Here is a 24,094-nt window from a genome sequence, read left to right on the forward strand (position 1 = left end):
AAATGAATGGGAAAGGGGCCAGCGCTGTGGCATGATGGGCTGGAACTCTGCCTGCCAGTCCGGCATCCCACATGGGTGCCTGTTTGTGTCCCTACTGCTCTTGTTCTGATCCAACTCTCTGCTTATCGCCTGGTAAAGCAGTAGAGAGTGGCCCGAGTGCTTGGGCTTCTGCACCTAGTGGGAGTCTCAGAGGAAGCTCCTGGCTCCTGGCTTCTGATCAGCTTAGCTCCAGTTGTTGCAGCCATTTGGGGAGTAACCAGCAGATGGAAGACCTTTCTCTCTGTCTGTAACTTTATCTCTCAAATAAAAAAATAAAGCCTTAAAAAAAAAGAAATGAGTGGGAAAATGCCATTGGAAGTGTGTGTACTTACTAAATACAAAAGCAAAATGAAGAAGAGATAATTGGTGAGTAGAAATTTAGTTAAACAGAAGAAATTATAGAATTATCACACACTACAAACCCACTAAACTATTAGAGTGGAAATTTAGCTGAGTAAGCCTTAGACCCTTTCATGTTAAACAAGTCAGACTTCGTAGGAGAACCTAGGGCCAACTCTAAGTGTTGTGGACTATTGCCAGATAGGTCATGTGTTGGGAAAGGTGAGTCAGCACCCTGGATTTGGACTTGAAGTCTTGGTGTAGGATGTATGGAGGAGGCTTTCAAAGCAAGAGAGGTGGTATTTTAGAAGACCAGTTTCACTGGGCCATACATCCAGAATTTAATGGGGGAAAGGAAATATGCTGAAATTATATTGACAAGGTCAAAATATTCTTTTAAGAAAATATTATAATCTTTAAGTGTGTTTTTAATGATAGCTGTTTTTCCCCCCAGAAGTAACACATCTCTAAAATCCAAACTCAAGACAGTAGAAAAAAAAAGTCTGATTCATGTTATTAAAATTTACTTTATAAACTTTTAAATATCATGTTAACAGTAGGTTATATTCAAGATTAGTCTCAGGTAAAGTTATAAAATATGAAATGAATATTTGACTTCATTGTTAAGAGATGGTATAAATATCTATTTATAGTTGGCAGTTTACATGAAGGCTTCAGAATCCTTAAATAGATTCATAACTTTTCATGCAGCAATTTCACATCTAAGATTTATTATAAGGCAACAATTGGGGCCGGCGCTGTGGCTCACTTGGTTAATCCTCTGCCTGCGGCACCTGCATCCCGTGTAGGCACTGGGTTCTAGTCCTGATTGTTCCTCTTCCTGTCCAGCTCTCTGCTGTGGCCCAGGAGGGCAGTGGAGGATGGCCCAAGTACTTGGGCCCCTGCACCCGCATGGGAGACCAGGAGAAAGCACCTGGCTCCTGGCTTCGGATCGGCACAGCGTCGGCTGTAGCGGCCATTTGGGAGCGAACCAAAGATCTTTCTCTCTCTCTGTAACTCTACCTGCCAAATTAAAAAAAAAAAAAAAGCAACAACCATGAAGGCATAAAAATGAATTCAGGAATAAGGCTATTCATCATAGTGCTATTTAAAACAGTGAACAATTGGGAGGAATCTAAATGCCCTCAAAGGGAATTTGTTAAATAAATTGTGATATATCTGTGTGATATAGGAGTATTCATCTTAAAAATTACACTTTAGTGATGGATGTTTGGTCTAGTGGTGAGATGCAAGGATTCCCATCTCAGCCTATTTGGACTGTTGTCCTGATGCCACTCTGGATCCTAGCTTCCCACTAATGTGCACCCCAGGAGGCTCCCTGGGTGATTGCTCAAGTAGTTGAGTCCCTGCCACTCTCAAGCTTATTCTGTTTTCTCCATCAAAATTGACTTGACTCAGAGCCCATTCTCCCACAACCATGCGAACTGAGGGCGATAACCCAGAAGTCAATTTATGTTACAGGATTAATTGAAAAATAAGGGTTTAAAGTATAGTCACTTTTTCTCTATTTCATTCACTCCTTAAATATATATATATATATATATATATATATATATATTTATAATTTCTCTATGTTCCTGGCCCACGGAAGGGGCTATGAATAAGAACATCAAAAGTAAATCCACTTACCTTCCAGTGGGAATATTTTATTTTTTACCATAACATTAGGTAACAGGGTATGATTAGTGTGGGCAGTCTTGTGACAGTGGGAATTTAAAAGACCACTAGGATTTTGTTTATTTTATTTTGAAAGATGGAGAGACAGAAAGAGAGGTAGATAGAGATCTCCTATCTACTGGTTCACTCCCCAGTTGTCTTCAATAGCTAGGGCTGGGCCAGGCTGAGACTGGGAGCCAGGAACTCTATCTGGGTCTCTCACAGGGATGGCAGGGACCCAACTACTAGAACCATTACATGTAGCCTCCTGGTAAGGTAGAAACTTAAGAGTCAAAACTGAGCATTCCAGTAGGGGATGCAGGTGTCTTAAGTGGCATCTTATCCACTGCGACAATGCCTTCTTCTATATTGTTTTAGTATACCTAAAAATCATTGTATGGGTTGATTTCATATGTATGGAACACTGTGATCTTCACAATAATATATTTACATTACATTTCTGCTTATCTAGGTAGCATGACTTCCAAAAAAAAAGAGAAAATAGGTCTCAGGAGTTTAAAAAAATAAGCCCATTGAACACTATCCTGCCTGGCTCAGCACTATTCAGTGCTAAATAGCTAGGATGGATGTTCACTAATATATGTAGAACACAGGAAATAAAATATGACGGTACATTGAGAATGATCTTTCATGTGTGCCTCCTCTGTATTCTCTTTTATCATTGACCTGCAACTCTACATTGTACTTAGTCTGCATTGTACAAAGAAGTCTCTCTCCCTTAACTGAACAGTGTGCCTCTTGAAGGCTGGTACTCATTGTCACATCTTTAGTACCCAGTACAGGGTCTTAGCAATCCAGAAAATACTCCACAGCATGGCACAGAATACATGAGCAGGCTACTTTTAAGAAAGGTAGATTTGGAAAATGATGCCTGTGGTGGTGTTAGTTTTGTATGTCAACTTGACTGAGCCAAAGGATGACCAGATAGCTGTTTATATGTGATTTCTGGATGTGTCTGTGAGAATGTTTCTAAACGAGTTTAACATCTGTACTAATAGACTAAGTAAAACATATGGCCGGCCAGCGCCGTGGCTCACAGGCTAATCCTCCGCCATGCAGCGCCGGCACACCGGGTTCTAGTCCCGGTCGGGGTGCTGGATTCTGTCCTGGTTGCCCCTCTTCCAGGCCAGCTCTCTGCTGTGGCCAGGGAGTGCAGTGGAGGATAGCCCAAGTACTTGGGCCCTGCACCCCATGGGAGACCAGGAGAAGTACCTGGCTCCTGCCATCAGATCAGCGCGGTGCGCCGGCCGCAGCTGTCCACTCTGCCTGTCAAAAAAAAAAAAAAAACCATATGGCCACTGCCACTATAGGTAGGTGTCATCAAATCCATTGGCAACTAGAATGGAGCAAAAAGGCAAAGGAAATTTGAATAAACTGTGCCTGATTGCTTGAGCTTCAGTCCTTGGCATTCCTGGTGCTCAAGACTTCAGACGCAAATTGGAATCTACCACGAACTGTCCAGCTCTCAGGTCTTCAAACTACATCATTGGTTTTTCTTATTCCCCTGTTTACAAGTAACTGTGGGACTTCAACCTCCTTCATCATGTAAGCCAACCCCTTATAATAAATGTAAACCTGTATGTGGTGTGTGTTTGTGTATGTGTGTGTGTGTTCTGTTTACCTAGAAAGTTCTGCTTAATGTTAATGCTCAATTAGTGCTTTCTGTGTGCCAGCAACCATGTGTAGCACTTTCTATGCATTATACTTGTACACAAGAATCTATGAGATCCATATCACTTTTTTAACAATTGGTGTACATTGGTCTGATTTTTGTTATAATGAAATACCTGAGGCTGGGTACTTTGTAAAGAAATTTAGCTGACAATTTGGAGGTTCAATGGCATGGTGCCAGCATTGGCTTGTAACTGGTGAGGGGTCCTTAGCTGTGTCACGTGGCAGATAGTTGCATGGTGGGAGTGCACATGAGAGGGAGTGATAACATGCTGTAGCAGGAAATGAGGGAGGCAAGCTTGATTTTTGTAAAAGTCCTCTCACATGTTCCCCATGAAACTTTGAATCAGTTCCTTCCAGGGGCAGCACCTTCAGTGATCTAATTTCTTCTCAGTAGACCCCCTCATCTCAAAGGTTCCATGCCACTTCTCACTGCAGCACTGAGGACAAGGCTCCTAACACATGAACTCTTGGGAGACAATGTCAGATCCTATCCACACCACGGAATGGTGAAACTGAGACTTAAAGAGATGAAGTGCTTTGCTTACGGTCAAATAGCAGTGTGGAAACATGAGAGAATGGGTTCATGCTTCAAACCCTTGTTGCTCTACTTGAGTTTGTCTTTTAACTCTGATATTCTGCTCTCTTTCATAAGATACTTTTGTGTAATGACATCTGCTCATCCTTTGTGCTAATCATCTCTATCCTCTTAGCTAGCCAAAGCTGTTTGGCTTCATCTTGTAGTGTAAGGGGTTAATACCCCTGCCAGGAAAGTTTACTACAAGTTGCAAATTAAGGATATAGTTTAAGTCTAATTTTTCACCTTGATTTCCATTTAGGAAGCAAAAATTTCCATTTTGATATGGTTTAATGACTCTTCTTCCTCTTAAATTTTATGGTCCAGATGGAACAGAAGTTTGAGGTTGCCTTTCCACATTCAGTGTTTGGCTTCCTGTTTTATAGGCCTATTAAACTACTAGCTATGAGCCAGTTAGATGTATTTATCCAGCACTTACTGTATGCCCTGCATTCCTCTGGGACTGTGCTAGCTATTGGATAATTGCAGTCATTAAACTCCTTTTTGCCTGACCTCCCACAGTGCAATGTAGATGTCTGTACCACAAAATGAACACCTGAGTTCTGCCTGAATTATCCATGTATTATTTTATAAAAGTCTTGTCTTTTCAACTTTATTATAGTTGTATCTTAAGTTTCTTCTGAATCTCACACCATCAAGCACAAGGCTTAAGTACTTAGTAATGATTCTAGGGAGAATAATGCCAAATATATTATCAAGAGAGTTGGCTTCTGGTCTGGCTTTGCAAATACTTAACTGCAAGTTTTGGGGGATTTCCTAGTTGAGGGAATTTCCTAGTGATGGCCCTTACTTTTCTCAGTTCATACATCAGAGGGTTGGTCTAGATTGCTAGGTCTTTTCTAGCTTAAATCTTGTGATTTGAGATTTCTTTAATTTTTATAGATAGTCTGATAGATTGATTCATTGTAGTGGCATTGACAGGAATAGAAAGGTTGCAAGTGGACCTGGATATGCAAAGATGATATTAGGCTCAGTTTTTAATGTGTAAAATTTGAGGAGCAGTAGAATATACAGAAATTAAGAATGGAAATACAGATTTGGATTTGAAATCAGGGTAGAAGAACTGTTATTCCAACTGACTGACCTCTCAATATATGGTTAATGTCCTCAGCAAGACACATAGCCACAGATATTTAGATTTGACAGAGATGTACAAATCCATTCCGTGCTTTTGTTTTACTTACAAGGAAAGAAGGTTATATGGAATTGTCTAGAGTTACATACTAGTTGCAGATGCAGTCTGAAAACTTACTTGTAAAATTTAGCTCAGCTTTCTGGGAAGGAAAAGCAATCAAATAGCATCATCACTGTATCCAAGTTTTGACCTCTGTAATTAAATGGTGTTGTATGGAAATTGCTGAATTGTGCAGTTACGAGGATATGGTTTTGTGACAATTGCTGAAAGTTAAGTCATAGTGTATAGTCCCAGATGGTTTTTTGGTACCCACATGAGGTAATTACCCTTTCTGTATCCATGCCCAGATTTTGTGTTAGGACTGGGGTGTATGAACCCTAAGCCATCACACTGTAATTCTCTATAGAATTATAATACCAAAATATATGTTTGTGGGAGGTCTCCATTTTGTTCTGACAGAGAACTGGCTATCCCTGACAAAGGTCAAATGGAGATCTGGCATCCATTTCACTACTTGCAAGACATAGTCTCGAGAATATGTAATACAAGCAGCTCCTTGCCAGAAAATGGAAAGGAAATGATTGCACTTGAGTACAATGTATTCTACAACAATAGTTTAGTGTGCATGAAATTTAAAACTGCTGGCTTTCCAAATATTATTTCTAAAAGTATACCTGATTTATTTTCTAAAGTGTTATACCCACTATATTTTGCCCTGTGGAATACTCTTAAAAGCTGAGATGTAAGACCAAAGAAGCTGAAAAGCCTAATGGCAATAGCAGCAAGAAAGTACTCTAGTGTAGTGGGTTTACTGGTATCTCCTACATGTTCTGTGTTCATGAGCATTACATTTTGCTATGTTATTTTACCATAGGGGTCCTTTTTTTCCTACCCATCATGATCTCATAGTGCCTTAGAAACATCACTATCATGTCTTAAGTTTTTTGTGGTGTGCCTATTTTACACAGTGAACAAATTATTTGGGGTATATGTCAGTAAAGACCTTATCTAAGTTCTTCAGCCCATATCTAGCCCAGGAACTGGCTTGTAGCAGACATTTAATCAATTTTATACAATGAATGAATGAATCAATGGTAAGCAGCATCAGCTAACTAGTTAATTTAACCAAAGAGTTCAATAAATTAACACACTTATTCACTTTTGTGATTCAAGGAAATATGCAAAGCTTCTAGAAGGAAGTTTGGATGTTTTTGAGAGAAACCTTTGAAGGTAGTCCAATATATTCTGTTAACAATAGGATCAACTGTAACTCAACCAGTGTTTCAGTCACCTTGCTTGTTCCCAGTCTGGAAAATAGACTTTTCATGGTAGACGTGGGTCCATGATTGAAGTCTTTGTTTATAAAGTTGCTTCAGCCATACAGAGCTGGAAGTGCTTTGTTCTTCATGAAAACCTAACAAGAAAGGACTTGTACAGAGTGTGGCCAAGGCCATGACTCCTGAAGGTGGTAGAATCTTGGTGACTCACTCAAAGGTCCCTGTAGCCCCTGCCTTACTGATCTATCTAGTCAAACCCAGGAAGGACCAGAATAAAAAGTTAATTCTACTTCTGATTCTTCACCATTGCTTGACTTTGAGAAATGACCATTTGAACGCTTGTTTTATAAAATCGGAATATCAGTGCTAACCTACTTGGCCAAGATATTATGAAAAGTAATTTAAGGCTTTAAAAGAATCCATGATTGAAGCCACAGTTTTTATACTGAGTTGCCATAACAATATTTGTTTCCTGCCTTAGTGGTTATTCCAAGGCCAGAAATGCAGTAATATATATGGTTAGTACACAGAGTTTGCTTTCATATTTTGAAAGAATGCATAGTTTAAAAAAAAATCTTTGTTTTATTTTGTAGCCTTTTTCCCTACATTGAGACTGAAACAGAAAAAAATTTATGCAAGTTATTTTGGAAGACAAAATTGAAATTTCATTTATGGGAAAATTTTGCAAAATTACACTGAAAGTGATTTTTTGTTTTGGCTTTCCTATGAAGCCATCCAGAAAGGCAAAAAATCACTGGCATTGCCTTTGTGTAAAACCTTTCACATAGACTTCTCTTGTAATTCAGCCAAATACATAATTCAGGTCATTGGTGACACATATATCCACACATTGGAGCTGTTAGGAAAGCAGAAAGTTGTCATGAAATGTGGATATAATATTTTCATGTATACAGACCAAACCGCACAGATTACAACTAAGGAAACTTTACATTAACATGCTTGGGAACAGACTTTCCTGAGCTGATCCCTGCCCCCACCAGCGCTTGGTGGGAAAGCCAACTGGTGACTGATTACGACAGCGACATCACTTGGCAAACATTTTGGCCTGAACTCAATGTGTGACATCAGGCTCCTTTAGGGTTTTCCACATAAACTGAATTCTCCAAAGTAAATACAGAAATTGAGCCTTAATTTGAAATTCATCATTACATCCTCCAAGGTCTCATTAACAACCTCAATCATGTATTTCTTAATTTTCATTTTATTTCCAAGGAGATATTAACCAATGCTTAAAGAATGAGTGTGAAGCCTTCAGTTTCAATCAGATAGACCTTTGTAGCTTTCCTCCACCAACCCCCACTTTATGAGAGTTAAGGTACCTTTGTTTCACTGTGCCAAGGGTCACTAATTTGGGAGTGGCTTACATCACTTTGTTTGAGGAAGGAAGTAAACATTATTCTTTGACCCCTTAGGGTAAGTTAGTCTTGCTTTTTTGAGGGTGGCTGTGTGATAAAGAGGAAGTACTCCTGCATATGTTTGAGTGCTCAGTGATGGTGTGTGTTTTGCCTTGCCACCTGAAAATGAGACATATTACTGATATTTCACCTTCTTGTATGTCAGCACCTCCTTCGGCTGTGTACCTGAAATCATTAGAGTTTCCTCCATTTTGTCAGGTGGTGTTCATCTAATACTTTGATGTACATGGCTTTACAGCAGGTGAAAGTCAGTTATGCCTCATGAGACCTGCAGTCTACTGGGAAGGCAGAGGAGAAAAAAGGGAGGGCGAATACAAATGTACCATACAGGCAAAGCAGGGGATGAGTCACCTGTGCATCAGATGCACTGAGGGTAGGTTTAACGTTCTCTCACCCAGAGAGTTCATCTGGAAGCTACTCCCTGGCAAATGGAAATGGTACATGTTCTCATATCTTTTGGAGTGACTGATCAGGGAGTGAGAGACCCTGTTTAGCCTGCTTCTTGGTGGTGGTATGTTTAATGAAATTTTTCAAGGCAACTTTATGTACTATATAGGTTTAAAAAATACATAATCTCTGAAATTCTTCCTTTTAAACTCATTTGACACCTGTAGAAATACAATTTTTAGTATTCTGATTCCATTGTATACACTTTACATTTATCCTACTATTTTTCTTTCCCTACAGCCCATGACCTTTATTCCCTCTGATCTTTGTTCCCATTCTCAGTGTTGTTCCTCTTTGCTCTTTTATTTTTTTTTTTATTTATTTTTTTTTTTTTGACAGGCAGAGTGGACAGTGAGAGAGAGAGAGACAGAGAGAAAGGTCTTCCTTTGCCGTTGGTTCACCCTCTAATGGCCGCCGCGGCTGGCGCGCTGCGGCCGGCGCACCGCGCTGATCCGATGGCAGGAGCCAGGAGCCAGGTGCTTTTCCTGGTCTCCCATGGGGTGCAGGGCCCAAGCACCTGGGCCATCCTCCACTGCACTCCCTGGCCACAGCAGAGGGCTGGCCTGGAAGAGGGGCAACCGGGATAGAATCCGGCGCCCCGACCGGGACTAGAACCCGGTGTGCCGGCGCCGCTAGGCGGAGGATTAGCCTAGTGAGCCGCGGCGCCGGCCTCCTCTTTGCTCTTTTAGTTTAAATCATTTTCACCATCTGCCTCCCAATGTTATATAGTGTCGCTTCTGGATCGTCTTCCTGAAGATAATAAGAGCTACAGCAATGAGTGCTATCACTGTAGCCCAGCAGCCCATCCATCACCTTCCCCCTCTGAAATCTCTACCATTTTGCCTTCTCTATTGATGTTCTCAGCCCTTTGGGCAGGCATATCTCAGACAGAAAGTGTTCAGCAAGTTAGTGCCAAGTAATTATGTAGGCTAAATGAGGCCACTGGTGCCAAACCCCTGGAGTTTGAAATAATATTTAATATTACATTGTCTCATTGAATAACAGATCTTAAATTGTCATGTCTGCATCTAATCTTCTCTTGGTGCCAGATTTCTTGTGCTCCTTTAATCTGCCCCTGTAGGTATTTGAGTTCATGATGCAGTAAGTTAACAAGGACCCCTTGTAGTGAGTGAAAAATCTAGAAAGATTAGGCTGGGTCTGAAGGCTATGGAATATCTACCATGAAATTAACTGAAAAGTAAAAGTTTGCTATTAGCCTTGATATTGGTGTAATGTCAGTTACCTAGCTCAATATGATAAAGCAGTTGAGATTACCAGTGTTTTGAAAAAGGAAATCATAGCTTATTTTTTCTGTGTTAGAACACAGCATCATTAATTACCTAACTCATAAAAGTACCCATAGAAATATCAAAAGTGAAGTAAGTCTCCAGTAAAAATTTGGCATTGCAAGTGATCATTATTTCCTATTTTATAGTATCGATAGAGAGGGTTAATTGTTGTATTCAGTTTAATATGGGTACTTGCACATTTTAAGATGGTTGAGCATAGGAGGCCAAAGTGGAACAAAATAATCTACCCCAAATATGGTTTGCCTACCAAACTTTCCTTATTTGCAGCCAAATGTCTCAAAATACTAGTTTAAATGTTAAACTTCTATAATCTCATTTATTCTTTACAGCATTGCCATTTGGCTTCTGCCCTTGTTGCTTTATTGAAATGGTTCATTAATTTCCCCAATGTATTCTTTGTCATCAAATCCTAGGACATTTCTCATCTTTTCTGTGTTCATTGGTGCTGTTTGTCTTTTCATGCTTCATTTCATTGCTTCTTTTCTGGTCCTTCTGCCATTATTTCTTAGGTTCCTTGACCTCTTTTCCTCAGGAAAACCACTGACCATTTTGATATATTGTAGGGTTCCTCTTTCAGCATTCTCTACCCTCACTGCACCAACAGTCAGAGAGCTTTTATTGTATCTAACTTCCTTCCCACCGAACATTGGAGTATACCAAGGTACCTGGTACTCAACATGTCTAAAACAAGATTTGTGTTGTACTCACCCCTTCTCCTAACACAATTCATCCTGCTCAATGAAAATCCTGCAACAACAAAAATCTATGCCATATTCATATTCCATATCTTGGTGAATAACCTGAGTGCTTTTCAGTAGCTCCCTTTCATTGCTCTGCTCTCCAATCTCTTAAGTGACTAACTCATAGGGACTATACGTTATGAATATTTCTTGTTCACACCCCTCCCTCCAATTCCATGTCCATTGGGACACATCCCGTTATCTTCTTCATCGGAATGTTTGCCTCCTATGCAGGCTTCCTGTTCCAGTCTAAACTTCCTCCAGTCTTTCCTCTATGTTATCTTAGTGATTTTTTAAAGAAGCCTATTTGTTCATTTCATTCCTCATCTTGTGATTTTTCATTTGCTGCTTTTTGCCTGCAGTATAAAGTCCAAGTGCTGATGGAGCTAGCCTTTCCCTTTCTCATCCTGCACTCAAACCTGTGCTATAGCCGTGTGAAAGCTTGAGTTCCCTTTGCAGTGATGTTGTTTTCCCATCTCCATGCTATAACACTTACTTCTCCCTTTACTATCAATATGGTTTCCATTCTTGTTTGCCTGGAGACTAGACTCCTGTGGCTTGCATTTAACATGACATTCGTTGCAGTTAGGTGCCCAGCACTTACCCTCTCATAGTCCTTGTCACATCCTGTTATTTTGGCATTGTTTTAGTAATGTTTTTTCTTCACCATAGACAATGACATCTTAAGAGCAGAAGTTGTACTATAATCATCCATAGATCCCTAATATGTGGTACACTGTGCAGCCTATAGTGAGAGGTTAGTAATAGTTGGCAGAATGGCTCATTGTTTGATTCAAAGCAGGCTTACCTTTCACATTCCTGTTCTAGTAAGCTTATAAATTCATCACTCTTCTCCATGTATTCTTTGTGTTTTCTCTTTTCTTCCTCCAACTCCAGGATAGTTTGCCTATGGGATTTTTCTGCCATTAAAAGCTGTCCCAAGATTCTTTTGTGAGATTCTTTATGTTTTTCCACAACTTTGTCCAACTATAAAAGAAAACATTTATTATCTGTTAATTGTAAATTGTTCATAATACTGTCTTCTCTCAATGTTTTAGAGTTGTTCTTGTTTTACTAATTAATTCAGCAATAAGATTTTTAACTCCTTGTTTCAGTTTATCATTATTCTTGTTAACTGATATTTCTTGGTGCATTTCAACACAAATGTAGACTTTACATTGCCATCAAAATTTCCCAGAGAGAATAATTTGTGCTTCCATACATATCAGAACAATTTCCTCATATTTCATTCCCAACACTCTCTTTTCTTTCCAGAATTCTATACTAAAGGAATATTGAGGGTGAGAATCCTTGCACAGTGTTTGATTTTGTAGCTACATTAGCTGATTTCTTATACCCCAGACCACCTTAAAGTACTCTCTATCTGTAAAACCCTCTTAGATCCCTTGATCTGTTTTTCTTTTTTAAGCATCAAGAAGATATTTCCAATACACAGGTCATTAATTCTATATTGATGAGTAGTATGAATGTGATCAAATGTAAGCACTATGTCCTTTCTGGATTTCACAGCACTGTACTTACATCTTTGTTTTAAAATAATTGCTCTATGCCTTATTTATATGTTTCTGTCCCCCTCTACACTATAAATGCCTTGAGGACAGGGCTTATCTACATCCTAAATTCTTAGCATCTAACAAGCTACTTTACATATCATAGGTACACAGTAAATTTTTACAGATTGAAGACAGGTAAGCTAGGAATCAAGAAAGAAAAGAGGGAGATTAGGAGCTCTATAAAAGTATAAATGGCTTAGGATCTTTTTCCAGTGATAAATTAAGATGGATTAAGAACATGGCTTTGAAACATGTGAGTTTTCAGATTAAATACTAAATGCTGTTGTTAGAACATCATGATAGTTGGTTTTTGCCTTTTCCCTTTATTGTAAAAGATTAAAATTTTATGACACTGTGTGAATATGAAGCCAATTTATACTAAAAAGCATATACTTGAGTAGGAATCCAAGGCACAAAATGGCCAGCTCATTTTAGAAAAACAGAACTAAGGTGTGTGTCCCAGCATATGGAACCCAACAAATTCTCTCTGACCTCTGAATGCTAGGCTGGATTTGATAATTTCTAAGATCAATTCTAGTGCCACAGTTTTCTCAAGGCAACAAGTATTTATTAATTGCCTATTCTACCATATGTACCTAATACTGTGATAGTTGCCATGGAGAATACAAGAGATGTTTGAAGTTGAAGTGCTTATACTCTCACTAGAAAGAAAAGAAAAATACACGTAAAACAGTTCAGAGCAATGTAAGTTAATGCATCCTCAAGTACTAAGGGATTATCAAAGAATGACTCCGTTTTTTAATCTGTCCCCACTTGCAGTTTAATTGAAACCTAGGATAGAAAACCGGAAGCCTCCTTAGTCATTTCAGGGGCCTCTAGGGGCAGAAAGATTGAAAAGATGGCTTCCTGGTGTTTCTTGTGTGGTGACAAGCTTTCAGCTTATCAATTTAGCTTCCCCAATAGCATGTCCTATTCTCTGCCCTTAGTAAAATCCAACTTTTTGCCTAGAGTGAAAGAAATATACTATGTCCCAGTATGTGGATTTTTGCTTTCATCCTTTCATTGTTAGAAGGAATGAAGAATGAGAGGTTTTGTGTATATTCTTTTGGTTGCTGAATATTTGTTTAGAAAGAAACAATAATTTTTTTAAAGATTTATTTATCTGAAAGTCAGTTACACAGAGAGATAAGGAGAGGCAGAGAGAGAGAGAGAGAGAGAGGTAGGTCTTCCATTCGCTGGTTCACTCCCCAGTTGACCGCAATGGCCAGAGCTGTGCCGATCCAAAGCTAGGAACCAGGAGCTTCTTCTGGGTCTCGCATATGGGCGCAGGGGCCAAGGACTTGGGCCATCTTCTACTGCTTTCCTAGGCCATAGAAAAGAGCTGGATGGGAAGTGGAGCAGCTAGAACTCGAACCAGCGACCACATGGGATGCCGACACTACTGGCTTCACCTGCTACCCCACAGCACCAGCCCTCCCCGCCCCCCATTTGATTTTCTTTGTATGCTCTAACTTTGTTTTTTCTCATTCTTTCCTACTGGTTTTTGTAAATTGTCCTTCTCTTAATATACTTTCTTTTGATTACTCTAAATAAACAGATAGGGCTAAAACTAATCCAGAAAGTGGCCAAAGTGACCTATTCGGTAGATCAATAGTGAACAAATATGCATACATGAATTACATCTTCTTCCTATCTGTACTGAAAACCTGATTTTCTTTGATGACACTGAAATCTTGAAAGAGTGACTTTTCTTATTGCCTTCATGTCTCACGCTCTAGAAATGGAACATGGCTCCACACTGCCACTGCCAGAGCCTTCCGAAATCTCTTTCATATCTCATTCTCACTATGAGTGATGATAGTCTTCTCTCATTCTCATTTTGGTCTGGGTAACTTCAGGTCAATTCCTCAAAAATCTTTCTTTCCATTCTTGATAGCATTGTGAGTGATTTTTCAATTTAGCTGGACCTGTGTGTGTGTGATTCTTGTCTTTATACTTGGTCAGCATCCAGTCTGTTTCCTCAAAACATCTGTTTGAATGAAGTCCATGTTACCCTTAGTACTAGACCTGAACACATCCGTACCTGCTTATTATTGTGTCTTATCTTACTTGATTGAGAAGGCTCAATCAAGTATAAATACTCAGTGTTTTCTTCCACTTCTGCTATTCATATAACTTTCCTGTATCCTTTTACATTCTGAACTTCTTCAACTAGTCACATGTTATTGTTCATATATTCATATATAATATTCATACATTGTTCTATATTTTATAAAATTTTCAAAAGTAAGTTAATTATAATCAATTCAAACCTTTGTGTCTTTTCCATTCCATTGTTGATTAGAAAGAAGAAAGGTTCAAAGTGTATAAAGCCAGAAGCCAGTATACAGAACTTGCTCTTTTTGTTTCTGGCTCAGGATATCTCTTCTATGTAGGTCATCTATGCAGTTAATAGTGTTTTTTATATGTTACCTAACATTTTGATACTTTTTAAATTATGTGACTTTATGATATTCTGACATATTGCCAGAATGGGATTCTTTCATGTTCTACCTAAGCCCTACCCGTCATGAGGATTTCCTTTTTTGTTTTTACGCTTTTATTTGTTTATGTATGTATTTGAAGGGCAGAGTGAAAGAGAAAGGGGGCGAGACAGAGAAAGATCTTCCATCTGCTGGTTCACTCCCCAAATGCCTTTAAAGCCAGGGCTAGATCAGAAGTGGAGACAGTACTCGATCCCAGCACGTCATTATAGGATGGGGCATCCCAAGTAGTGTCTTAACCTGCTATGCCTCAATGCCTGCTCCACAGGTTCTGAACCTTGGCTTTCCTAATTGCAACATCTAAATTTTATTCCTTGATTATCCTTTTATAGCAGTCTGTGGTTGTTGATCATTTGTTTTTGGTCAATCCGTCAGAGATATTAAACAATCTGAAGGTGGAGCCAGCATTGTAGCATAGTAGGTAAAGCCACCTCTTGAGATACCAGCATCCTGTTTGGGTGCCAGTTCATGTCCCAGCTGCCCCACTTCTGATCCAGCTCCCTGATAATGGCCTGGGAAGACAGCAGAAGATGGCCCAAATGCTTGGGCCCCTGGTACCCCTATGGATGACCTGGAGGAAGCTCCTGGCTTCTGGCTTTGGCCTGTCCCTTGCCCAGCCCCAGCCATTGCGGCCATCTGGGGAGTGAACCAGCAAATGGAAGATCTTTCTTTCTCTGTCTCTTTCTCTCTCTGTAATTCTGACTTTCAAACAAATAAATCTTTTTGTTTTTGTTTTTGTTTTTTTTTTTTGACAGGCAGAGTGGACAGTGAGAGAGAGAGACAGAGAGAAAGGTATTCCTTTTTCCATTGGTTCACCCCTCAATGGCTTCTGTGGCCAGCGTGCTGTGGCTGGTGCACCACACTGATCCGAAGCCAGGAGCCAGGTGTTTCTCCTGGTCTCCGTTGCAGGTGCAGGGCCCAAGCACTTGGGCCATCCTCCACTGCACTCCCGGGCCATAGCAGAGAGCTGGACTGGAAGAAGAGCAACCAGGACAGAATCTGGCGCCCCAACCGGGACTAGAACCCGGTGTGCTGGCGCCTCAAGGTGGAGGATTAGCCTATTGAGCCACGGCGCGGGCCACAAATAAATCTTTAAAAAGTAAACACCCTGAGGCATGAAGTACAACTATTTTTTTTATATCAGTTCCTCAAATATAATTAAGTAAAGGAATAAAAAGAAAATTTAAAGGCAGTTATATATTTGCTTAAAATAAGTACTATAAGTATTGCCCTAAATGTATGCTTATAAGACACTCAGATTCTTTTGTTATACTACGTTGATAAATCCCAAATGTTATATTTACTATGATCTATCTTTGAAAGCACTAAGAATGTGTTAAGCCATTAGCTCAAGTTTCTCTCTCTCTCTCTCTCTCTCTCTCTCTCTCTTTTAATGGTAACTTCCAATGTGAAATCCTAGATTAGAAAGGAATAGAAAGTTAAACTACTGGGGACTGAGTTCTTCCCTCTTCTCCATCTCCATCTTGATTACAGCTCTACATTCTATTCCTATTCCCACCCAGATCTTTTGTTCCACTTCATAGGCCTTAACTAGTTTTGCACCTTACTGTCAGTATTCCTGCCATACCAAGTAACCAAGAGCAATTTGTTCTTCTGTTTTGCCTTAAGAACTACATAAATTCCCTCTAGTTTACCCTAGACATGAATAAGATTTTTTTTAAGTTTTTCAAAAAGAACAGTATCAGGAAAATAAAAACATGTGTGTTGGGGATGGGAGGAGGTATGTTATCACTCCGAGATGGGGGGAGGTGAAAGAATAACCTTTCAGCACTCAAATGAGTTTTCTCCTGTGATACCCAGGTTTAATGGACACACTGCCCTCTTAACCTTTCTTTTCTTCAACTCCATCTAGAGAATTCTAGTTAGAACTCTCCTTTACTATTCATTCTCTGGTTGTCCACTTCTCACCCATTGCTCCTTCAGTAGAGGGCTAGGGTACTGAGTTGTGTCAATACATTTTGTGACCTCCAAGGAACTGGATATACTGGTAGCTGAAGAAAGAAGGGCAAGTGGGGCAAGTAGAAGCAAAGAAGAAAACTGGCATATTATGGTTTTGGAAGTATGAGAGGTGTGGTGGTGTGGTGAGAGTGTAGAGGTATCTGAGGGAGTGGTAATCAAAGGAGATTGGATTTGTAAAGCAGCATGGATGATAATTTCCAGGGGCACTTTGCAGAGTGAGGATTGCAAACATTTGCAGAAAGGGTATTTCCAGTTTTGCCTATGTATAGAATTATTTTATAACTCAGACTTGTCCTACTCATTTCAACATGAGTTTGGAATCATTCTGTTTCATTTCACACTGAAGTGTTGAGGGGTTATGCCTTTTGTGGAGTTTTGTTAGGGGCATATTCAGTGACCATTATTTTGCATTTGAGCCCAGAGAGGTGGGGGAATTTGTGCCTGATGCCCTTTCACAGGCAGTGCTTTGGGAACCAGGATAGGGTTTAAACACTGTTGACTTGTATGCAACTCCAACTCCTTTTGTTTAAAATTTGGATTAAAGCACAAGTCAACAGACCTTGGGTGGTCTCATCCTCACCCCTCAGAGAAGCAGAGCCACATGACCAGACTCCTTCACAATTTGGCAAGCTGGTAGTCTTTTCTCATGAGACACCCAAGACGAGAATAGCAAGGACATTAGAGATCAGTCCTGAGGTCGGTTGCCAGAGCTTATGTAGGGGGAATTTGTCCAAAGCTTGCTTTCATTCTCTCCAGTCCTTAACTCATGCTCCTCGTTGTTTCCTTTTTATAAAAATGAAAAATTATGAAATTTTCCACTGAAGTCTCAGAGGAAAATAGAAGAATAAAATAAGAATGCCAAGTGTTAGAAATGTCAGCAAGGAGTACTGCCTCTTCTGCTCACCTTCACCATTGTAAATACTGGGCACACTTGGCGGGAAGAGCTTTTGCTGTCAATTACAATTTTGAAGGAAAAAGAGAGTAGGCACTCATCTAAAAATATATGCTTTTAAAAACTTTATTTCTTAGATAGTTTTTCAGATCATTTCCATTCATGCTCAAAATTTCTATGACATAATACCTTAGCGTTTTCAAAGAAATTAACCTCTATGGTTGAACTTTATCTGTTTTTCATTATGGCCTGGATAGCCTTCAAGTCCCCAAAAGAAGAACAGACCTGTGTTTTGGGGGGGGGGGTGCGGAGAAGGAGGAGGGAGTGAGAGAGGAAGGGAACGAGAGAGGAATTCCTTTGCATTTGGTACATTTCAGTCCTATGTTGAGAAACAAGCATGGTTAAACTATCCTATCTATGATTCATTCTTTTCTTCTCTGAGGAACTTGTAGTATTTATCTGTTTTAGGTAGATCTTAAATATACAAAAAAGTAAACCTAAAAAAATGAAAAAGGAGTTACAGGTTTTGCTCACCTGCCAAGCCTAGTGCTTGTCTGGCTGGTGAGCTTCTTCCACCTCGCACATCTAGTACTTACCTCATTCATTGGTTTTTCATAGATGTCCTCCTGCCAAGGTACTGATTTTGCTTGAAATGCATCTCGCTGGAGAGCTTCTAACACCTTTTTTGGAGTGACAAACCCATACTGAGCTTCCAACAAAGCCAAGTCCATTTTTTCAGCCTTTAAAATACCTATGACTTCATCTCGAGCCTGTAGGAACAAAAGGTATTTCAGAAAACCTGCTTTTTCTACCAGTGTGATTTCAGCTATCAGCAAGTGTTTTTTTTTGCATTAACTGGCAGTGTTTCTTCTCTTTCAAACATAAATGAATCCTGTTTTGATATCGGACCTTTTGGAAAAGGTAACAAAACTTTGCCTTCACCTTTCTTCCAATCTCATTACACATTAATAATGTTTTTAAAAGTGATCATTATACATTGGAGGACTACATTTTAAAAAGTGTTTCACCAGCAGATAACGTGATATCCCATCAACGTACTGGCATTTTAGTTTTCATGAGTTAGGAAATAGGATTCTCCTATATTTGTAGCTGTTGTTCTTAGATTTTTATGTAGGTCAATAATGCCTTGGCAAGTCTAAGAGCCAGTTCACATAGGTTACTAAAGCATCTATTGTTATTTAAGGCAGTCCGGAAGTCATCCAGCATTATTGTTAGCCAAAGTGCCCATATACTGAAGCTGATGAGCAGTAGGGCAGAGGACATGACCTTCCACAACATGCATGCCAATTGTATGGCATAATGACAACCCTTTTAGATGTGATTAATTGCCCATTGAGTTGGCAGAAGACAATTCTGTGTATGTGTATTGGGGCCTTGATTTCAAGTACACACAAGTATGGAGCATAGATATCTATTTCTGTGACAGCATGCACCTCAAATTGACAAGCAGTCTTCCCCTTTAAGTCTGACAGGGAAAAACCCCACCCAGCTGACCTGCAGTTCTCCTTCCAGAATGCTGAGGAGAAATAATAGGTCATCCCTTGAAAGGTCTTCTGCTTGGTGGCCATTACCACTGTATGGCTTCTCTGACTGGGGCTGCGGAAGGAGGACATCCCATTCACTAGTGGAGTCTTTATCTTGCTGTCTGTGCTTCATATCCTCAGATCTTTGAAAACTGTGGTCTTTTCTGTGTCTTGGAAATTGCTTGCGGGCTGAGCCCTTGGTATCATTGCTTCTGGAACGCATTCTTTCAGGCCTACAGGAAAGGAAGGCAATTTGTAACTCTTAATGGAAGTGGAATTTTAATAAGAGCACCTATTACTGCTTTAACAAGTCTGCATTCTTGTTATATTTACCACAGGCCAAAACTCAATCTCTCTGATGTTGAGAGCAGAGAAGGGTATTAGTAGATTCATAAATCACAGCCTTATTTACACTTCTGCTTTTAAAGTCAACATTTTAAAAAATGCGTTCTGCTTTGATGAAGGCCACTTATATCCATGAGTAAACAGACTGTGTTTGAACTTCGTCCACTAAGCATTCCACTTCAAGGACCTAGGTCATACCTCCAACCATGGCTTAAGTGCTTGCTTAGATTAAGTCATACTTAACATAATTGTAAAATGATAAACTTGCTAATGGTTCTAACTTTCTTCAGATTCAAATTATATCATTCCCTCTGTAAGTCCTTTGCGGAGGGTGTGTTTTTGTTTTGTTAATTTTTTAGCCTCTGGAACATTATAAGAGAAATATCAGAATTACTGCTTCAAAATACTTTGGATTATTATGTTATGAAGGTAAAGTCTAATATTAAAGGAATGAAGGCTTGGTTTCTGGCTGTATTCCTGACATTCTACCAAAATTTTAGAATAGTACTTAGTTAAGTCACTTATATTTAAGCTCTTTAATTCCAAAGCAGAGATATTGCTGCCTATAGTAGTTGACTGTTAATATTTGAGAAACACAGTATCTTCATAAATGGTTATGTAATCACCCAGATTAATTTATAATAGCAAGAAAAATTATTCCATGTTTGAGGTTCAGAAGAGAAGATACCAGTTAAATTTATAGACAATTCTAATTATACACACGATTATTCATTTTACTCTTTGTCCTTAAAATCATGAAGCTTTCATCATCATTGATGCCTTTTGGTTTCTAATAATCTTTCCTTAAAAATCGGAAATGCTCAAGCAAACAAAAAAGTATATGAAATATAATGAACTGCTGCTACATTCTATCACACAAATTTGTAAAATTGTTAGCAATTTACTGTATATATTAAAAAAAAAATTAGGGGCCAGGTTGTGACACAGCAAATTAAGCCTCTGCCTGTGATGCCACCATCCTGTGTAGTCTCTGGTTTGAGTCCCAGCTGTTCCACTTTTGATCCAGCTACCTGCTAATGTGTCTGGGAAAGCAGCAGAAGATGGTCCAAGTACTTTAGGCCCCTGCACCCATGTAGGAGACCCGGATGAAGCTCCTGGTTTCTGACTTCAGCCCAGCCCAGGCCTGGTTGTTGCTGCCATTTGGGGAATTAACAAGTGGATGGATGATATCTCTCTTTCTCTCTCTCCCCCGCCCTGGTAACCTTGCCTTTCAAATGAATAAAAATAACTTGAAAAAATGGCCAAGAAAATAATTTTTAAAGCAATACATTGTAGGTAGAGTTGAAGCACCTGTTTGTTACTTCTGGAATCTGTTCTTTTCCCTTCCTACTCCAGAAGTAATGACCATCTTGAATTTGGTGTTTCTTATTGCCACACATGTTTTATACTTTAATATATATGTATATAGCTAAAAAAATATATATAGTATTGCTTTGCATGTTTTCAAACTTATGTAAATAGCAATTTGGCTGTATCTTTCTAAAACAATGTTTTCTCATCCTAGATCATATTTTTTATGTTCTTCCTTATTCCATTGTACTGTAATTTATATATTTTGGATTTGTTGTGTGATATTTCTTTATAAGAATGATTTACCATTTACTTAACCATTTCACTGTTGACAGATTTTTGAAGAGTTTATTCTTTTTTCAGTATTAAAAAAAAATGCTGCTAAGGACATCCTTACACATTTTTTCTTCTTATGTACATGTATTTTTCCTGGGAACATTCTTTAAGGAAGAACATAGAGAGGATTTCTGGTCTGTAAATATGGGTGTTTTCAAAATTTTGTTTTCCTACATGGAATACCAGTTTATAGAAGAGTATGAGTGTTCTCATTGCTCCTGTATAACTTAATCAACAGTTGTTATTTTCATTTTATTTATTTTGTCTTTTATGGTATATTTAAAACTTATGAATGGTTTTTTTCTTTTTGCTTATGGCCTATTGTCTCAAATGTTCATTTCTTTTTTGTTTGTTTCATTTTTTTTGTTTGTTTTTTTTTGTTTTTTTTTTTTTTGTTTTTTGACAGGCAGAGTGGACAGTGAGAGAGAGAGACAGAGAGAAAGGTCTTCCTTTGCCATTGGTTCACCCTCCAATGGCCGCCGCGGCCAGCGCGCTGCGGCCGGCGCACCGCGCTGATCCGATGGCAGGAGCCAGGAGCCAGGTGCTTTTCCTGGTCTCCCATGGGGTGCAGGGCCCAAGCACCTGGGCCATCCTCCACTGCACTCCCTGGCTACAGCAGAGGGCTGGCCTGGAAGAGGGGCAACCGGGACAGAATCCGGCGCCCCGACCGGGACTAGAACCCGGTGTGCCAGCGCCGCTAGGCGGAGGATTAGCCTAGTGAGCCGCGGCGCCGGCCCATTTTGTTTTGTTTTTAAGATTTATGTTATTTATTTTAAAGGTAGAGTGACAGAGAGACAGAGAGGTCTTCCATCCACTGGTTCACTCCCTAAATGTCCGCAATGGCTAGGACTAGTCTGGACCAAAACCGGGAGCCAGGAGCTTCTTCTAAGTCTCCCACGTGGGTGCAGGGATCCAAGGACTTGAACCATTTTCCACTGCCTTCTCATGCATGTTAGCAGGGAGCTGGATCGGAAGTGGAGCAACCAGGACTCAAACCTACACCCATATGGGATACTGGCATCACAGGTGGCAGCTTTGCCTACTACTCCACAACACCAGCCCTAGGTGTGCATTTCTGTTTAACAGACTATATCAAAACTTAATGGACACAGTGACTGAAAATTCAATAGCTCACTCCACAGCTTCAGTCATCTTGCAAGCTCTGCTGGACTGGATGGTTGAAGACAGGTTCTCTCACATGTTTACTAGTTGGGCTGGGGTTCAGAACCTCAGCTGTATCATCACTCTCTCTGTTCCACATAGATTGTCATCTTCCAGTAAGCCACACTGGACTTCTCCATATTATAGCCTCAGAACAACGTTCCAAGAATGTGAGAGTTGAAATTCCAAGGTCTTATTTTATTGGTGCCGTGGCTCAATAGGCTAATCCTCTGCTTGCGGTGCCAGCACACCGGGTTCTAGTCCTGATCGGGGCTCCGGATTCTGTCCCCCTCTTCCTGTCCAGCTCTCTGCAATGGCCCGGGAGTGCAGTGGAGGATGGGCCAAGTGCTTGGGCCCTGCACCCACAAGGAAGACCAGGAAAAACACCTGGCTCCTGGCTTCAGATCAGCGCAGTGCGCCGGCCGCAGTGGGCTGGCCGCAGCGCGCCGTCCACAGCAGCCATTGGGGGGTGAACCAACGGAAAAAGGAAGACCTTTCTCTCTGTCTCTCTCACTGTACACTCTGCCTGTCAAACATTTTTTTAATTAAATTAAAAAAGAAAGAATATCACAAGGCCAGCCCAGATTCAAAAGTGGGAAAATAAACTCCACTTCTAGATGAGCTGTAAAATCACATTACAAAGGAACAGGAATAGTTAACTCCAGCCTCCATTGACAATATCTACTACCCTTACAGACACAGATTTTTATGAAAATGTAATAAAAATCTAGTTTAAAAGAGATATGCAATACAATTGGCTCTTCTTTTAGTTTCCTGGCAACATTTGTGGGTTTTTTGTATTTATAATGATGTATTTCTTTCCTTTCCTTTTACCCACATATTCCCATGTAGAATGGCAGCCTACTGGTAAGAATGAACTTATATTCTGCTGCTGATAAATAAGGATTCATCTTCTCCCATCAGTTTTGTCCATGGTATGCTTCTCCTTAGCAAGGTAGTCTGTTAAGCATTGCTCATAAGTACTTAGAGCCCTGTGAGCTTAAGGCAGCCCTAAACCACAGAAGACTGAAGGGAACTTGGTGCATATCCTAGTTTCTGTCACCTCACTCTTAAAGTGGGATAGGTGAAATCCGTCAGGAGATCCTACATCTTTTCTCAGAAATGATATTCATAAATGGTAAGAGAAATAAAGAGACCTGAGACGTTTTTATACTGTTCTTTTTAAAGTGATCTAGAGGTTTTCTGAGACAGCCAGTTTTCTCTAGAGGTCGGGAGGTGGAAGCCACAGTCTTGCTGGTTAATAAAGTGGTAATTCACACTGGATTTGTGAATAGACCCATCATGTGCCGACTTCTGGTCTGCTGAGTGTGTGTCTCCACATGTTTACAGTGGTGGAGTTTCCTTACCCCTCTGCCAACAACCACAAAATGATCAGTAATGAGAAGTAATTAAGTATCGAGAGGAAGAAAACAAAGACATGAATTTCATGATACTGTCATGCTTTGTACTATCAGTGACTTCATTGTTTCTCTTGGCAAATTTGTAATGCATCTGTGCTTGGGCCAGGAGTACTTACTGACGTAAAGAAAAATTTTCTAATAGCAACAGTGGTTTGGGTTTTTCAGGTTACTAAATAAAAGAGAAAGGAATAGAGAGTTGCTTTTGTTTATACCACATAATGATGCCTTGCTGTTTTCATAAAGTGCAGATAGTGTCATGATATCTGATAAGTCTGCAAGGAGAAAACTTGCTTAGTTGTTAATTTAACAGAACTGAAAGTGTTATCTGCGACTATC

The 24,094-nt window shown here is 39.8% G+C and overlaps 2 protein-coding genes across 22 annotated transcripts in view; one reads left to right on the plus strand and one right to left on the minus strand.

Moving 5' to 3' along the window:
* CMSS1 (cms1 ribosomal small subunit homolog) overlaps positions 1-24,094 on the plus strand; it is a 406,733-nt gene that overhangs the window by 107,408 nt on the left and 275,231 nt on the right. The gene's annotated exons all lie outside the window — the stretch shown is intronic.
* FILIP1L (filamin A interacting protein 1 like) overlaps positions 1-24,094 on the minus strand; it is a 299,608-nt gene that overhangs the window by 94,332 nt on the left and 181,182 nt on the right. For 8 of the 9 annotated variants that reach the window (XM_070071972.2, XM_070071975.2, XM_070071973.2 and 5 more), the window contains 3 exons: positions 19,156-19,417; positions 18,237-18,410; positions 11,499-11,677 (listed from right to left, as the gene is read on the minus strand). In XM_070071972.2, coding sequence (XP_069928073.2) covers positions 11,499-11,677; positions 18,237-18,410; positions 19,156-19,407 — 605 coding nt within the window. In that variant the 5' untranslated portion in view covers positions 19,408-19,417. Of the gene's footprint in view, positions 1-1,147; positions 1,398-11,498; positions 11,678-18,236; positions 18,411-19,155; positions 19,418-24,094 lie in introns of those variants that run through there. The other variant, XM_089331545.1, reaches the window with a different exon arrangement.

Source organism: Oryctolagus cuniculus, chromosome 4 (assembly GCF_051225735.1).
Source record: "Oryctolagus cuniculus isolate XC-2025 breed Fujian yellow rabbit chromosome 4, ASM5122573v1, whole genome shotgun sequence".
Classification (NCBI taxonomy): Eukaryota; Metazoa; Chordata; class Mammalia; order Lagomorpha; family Leporidae; genus Oryctolagus; species Oryctolagus cuniculus.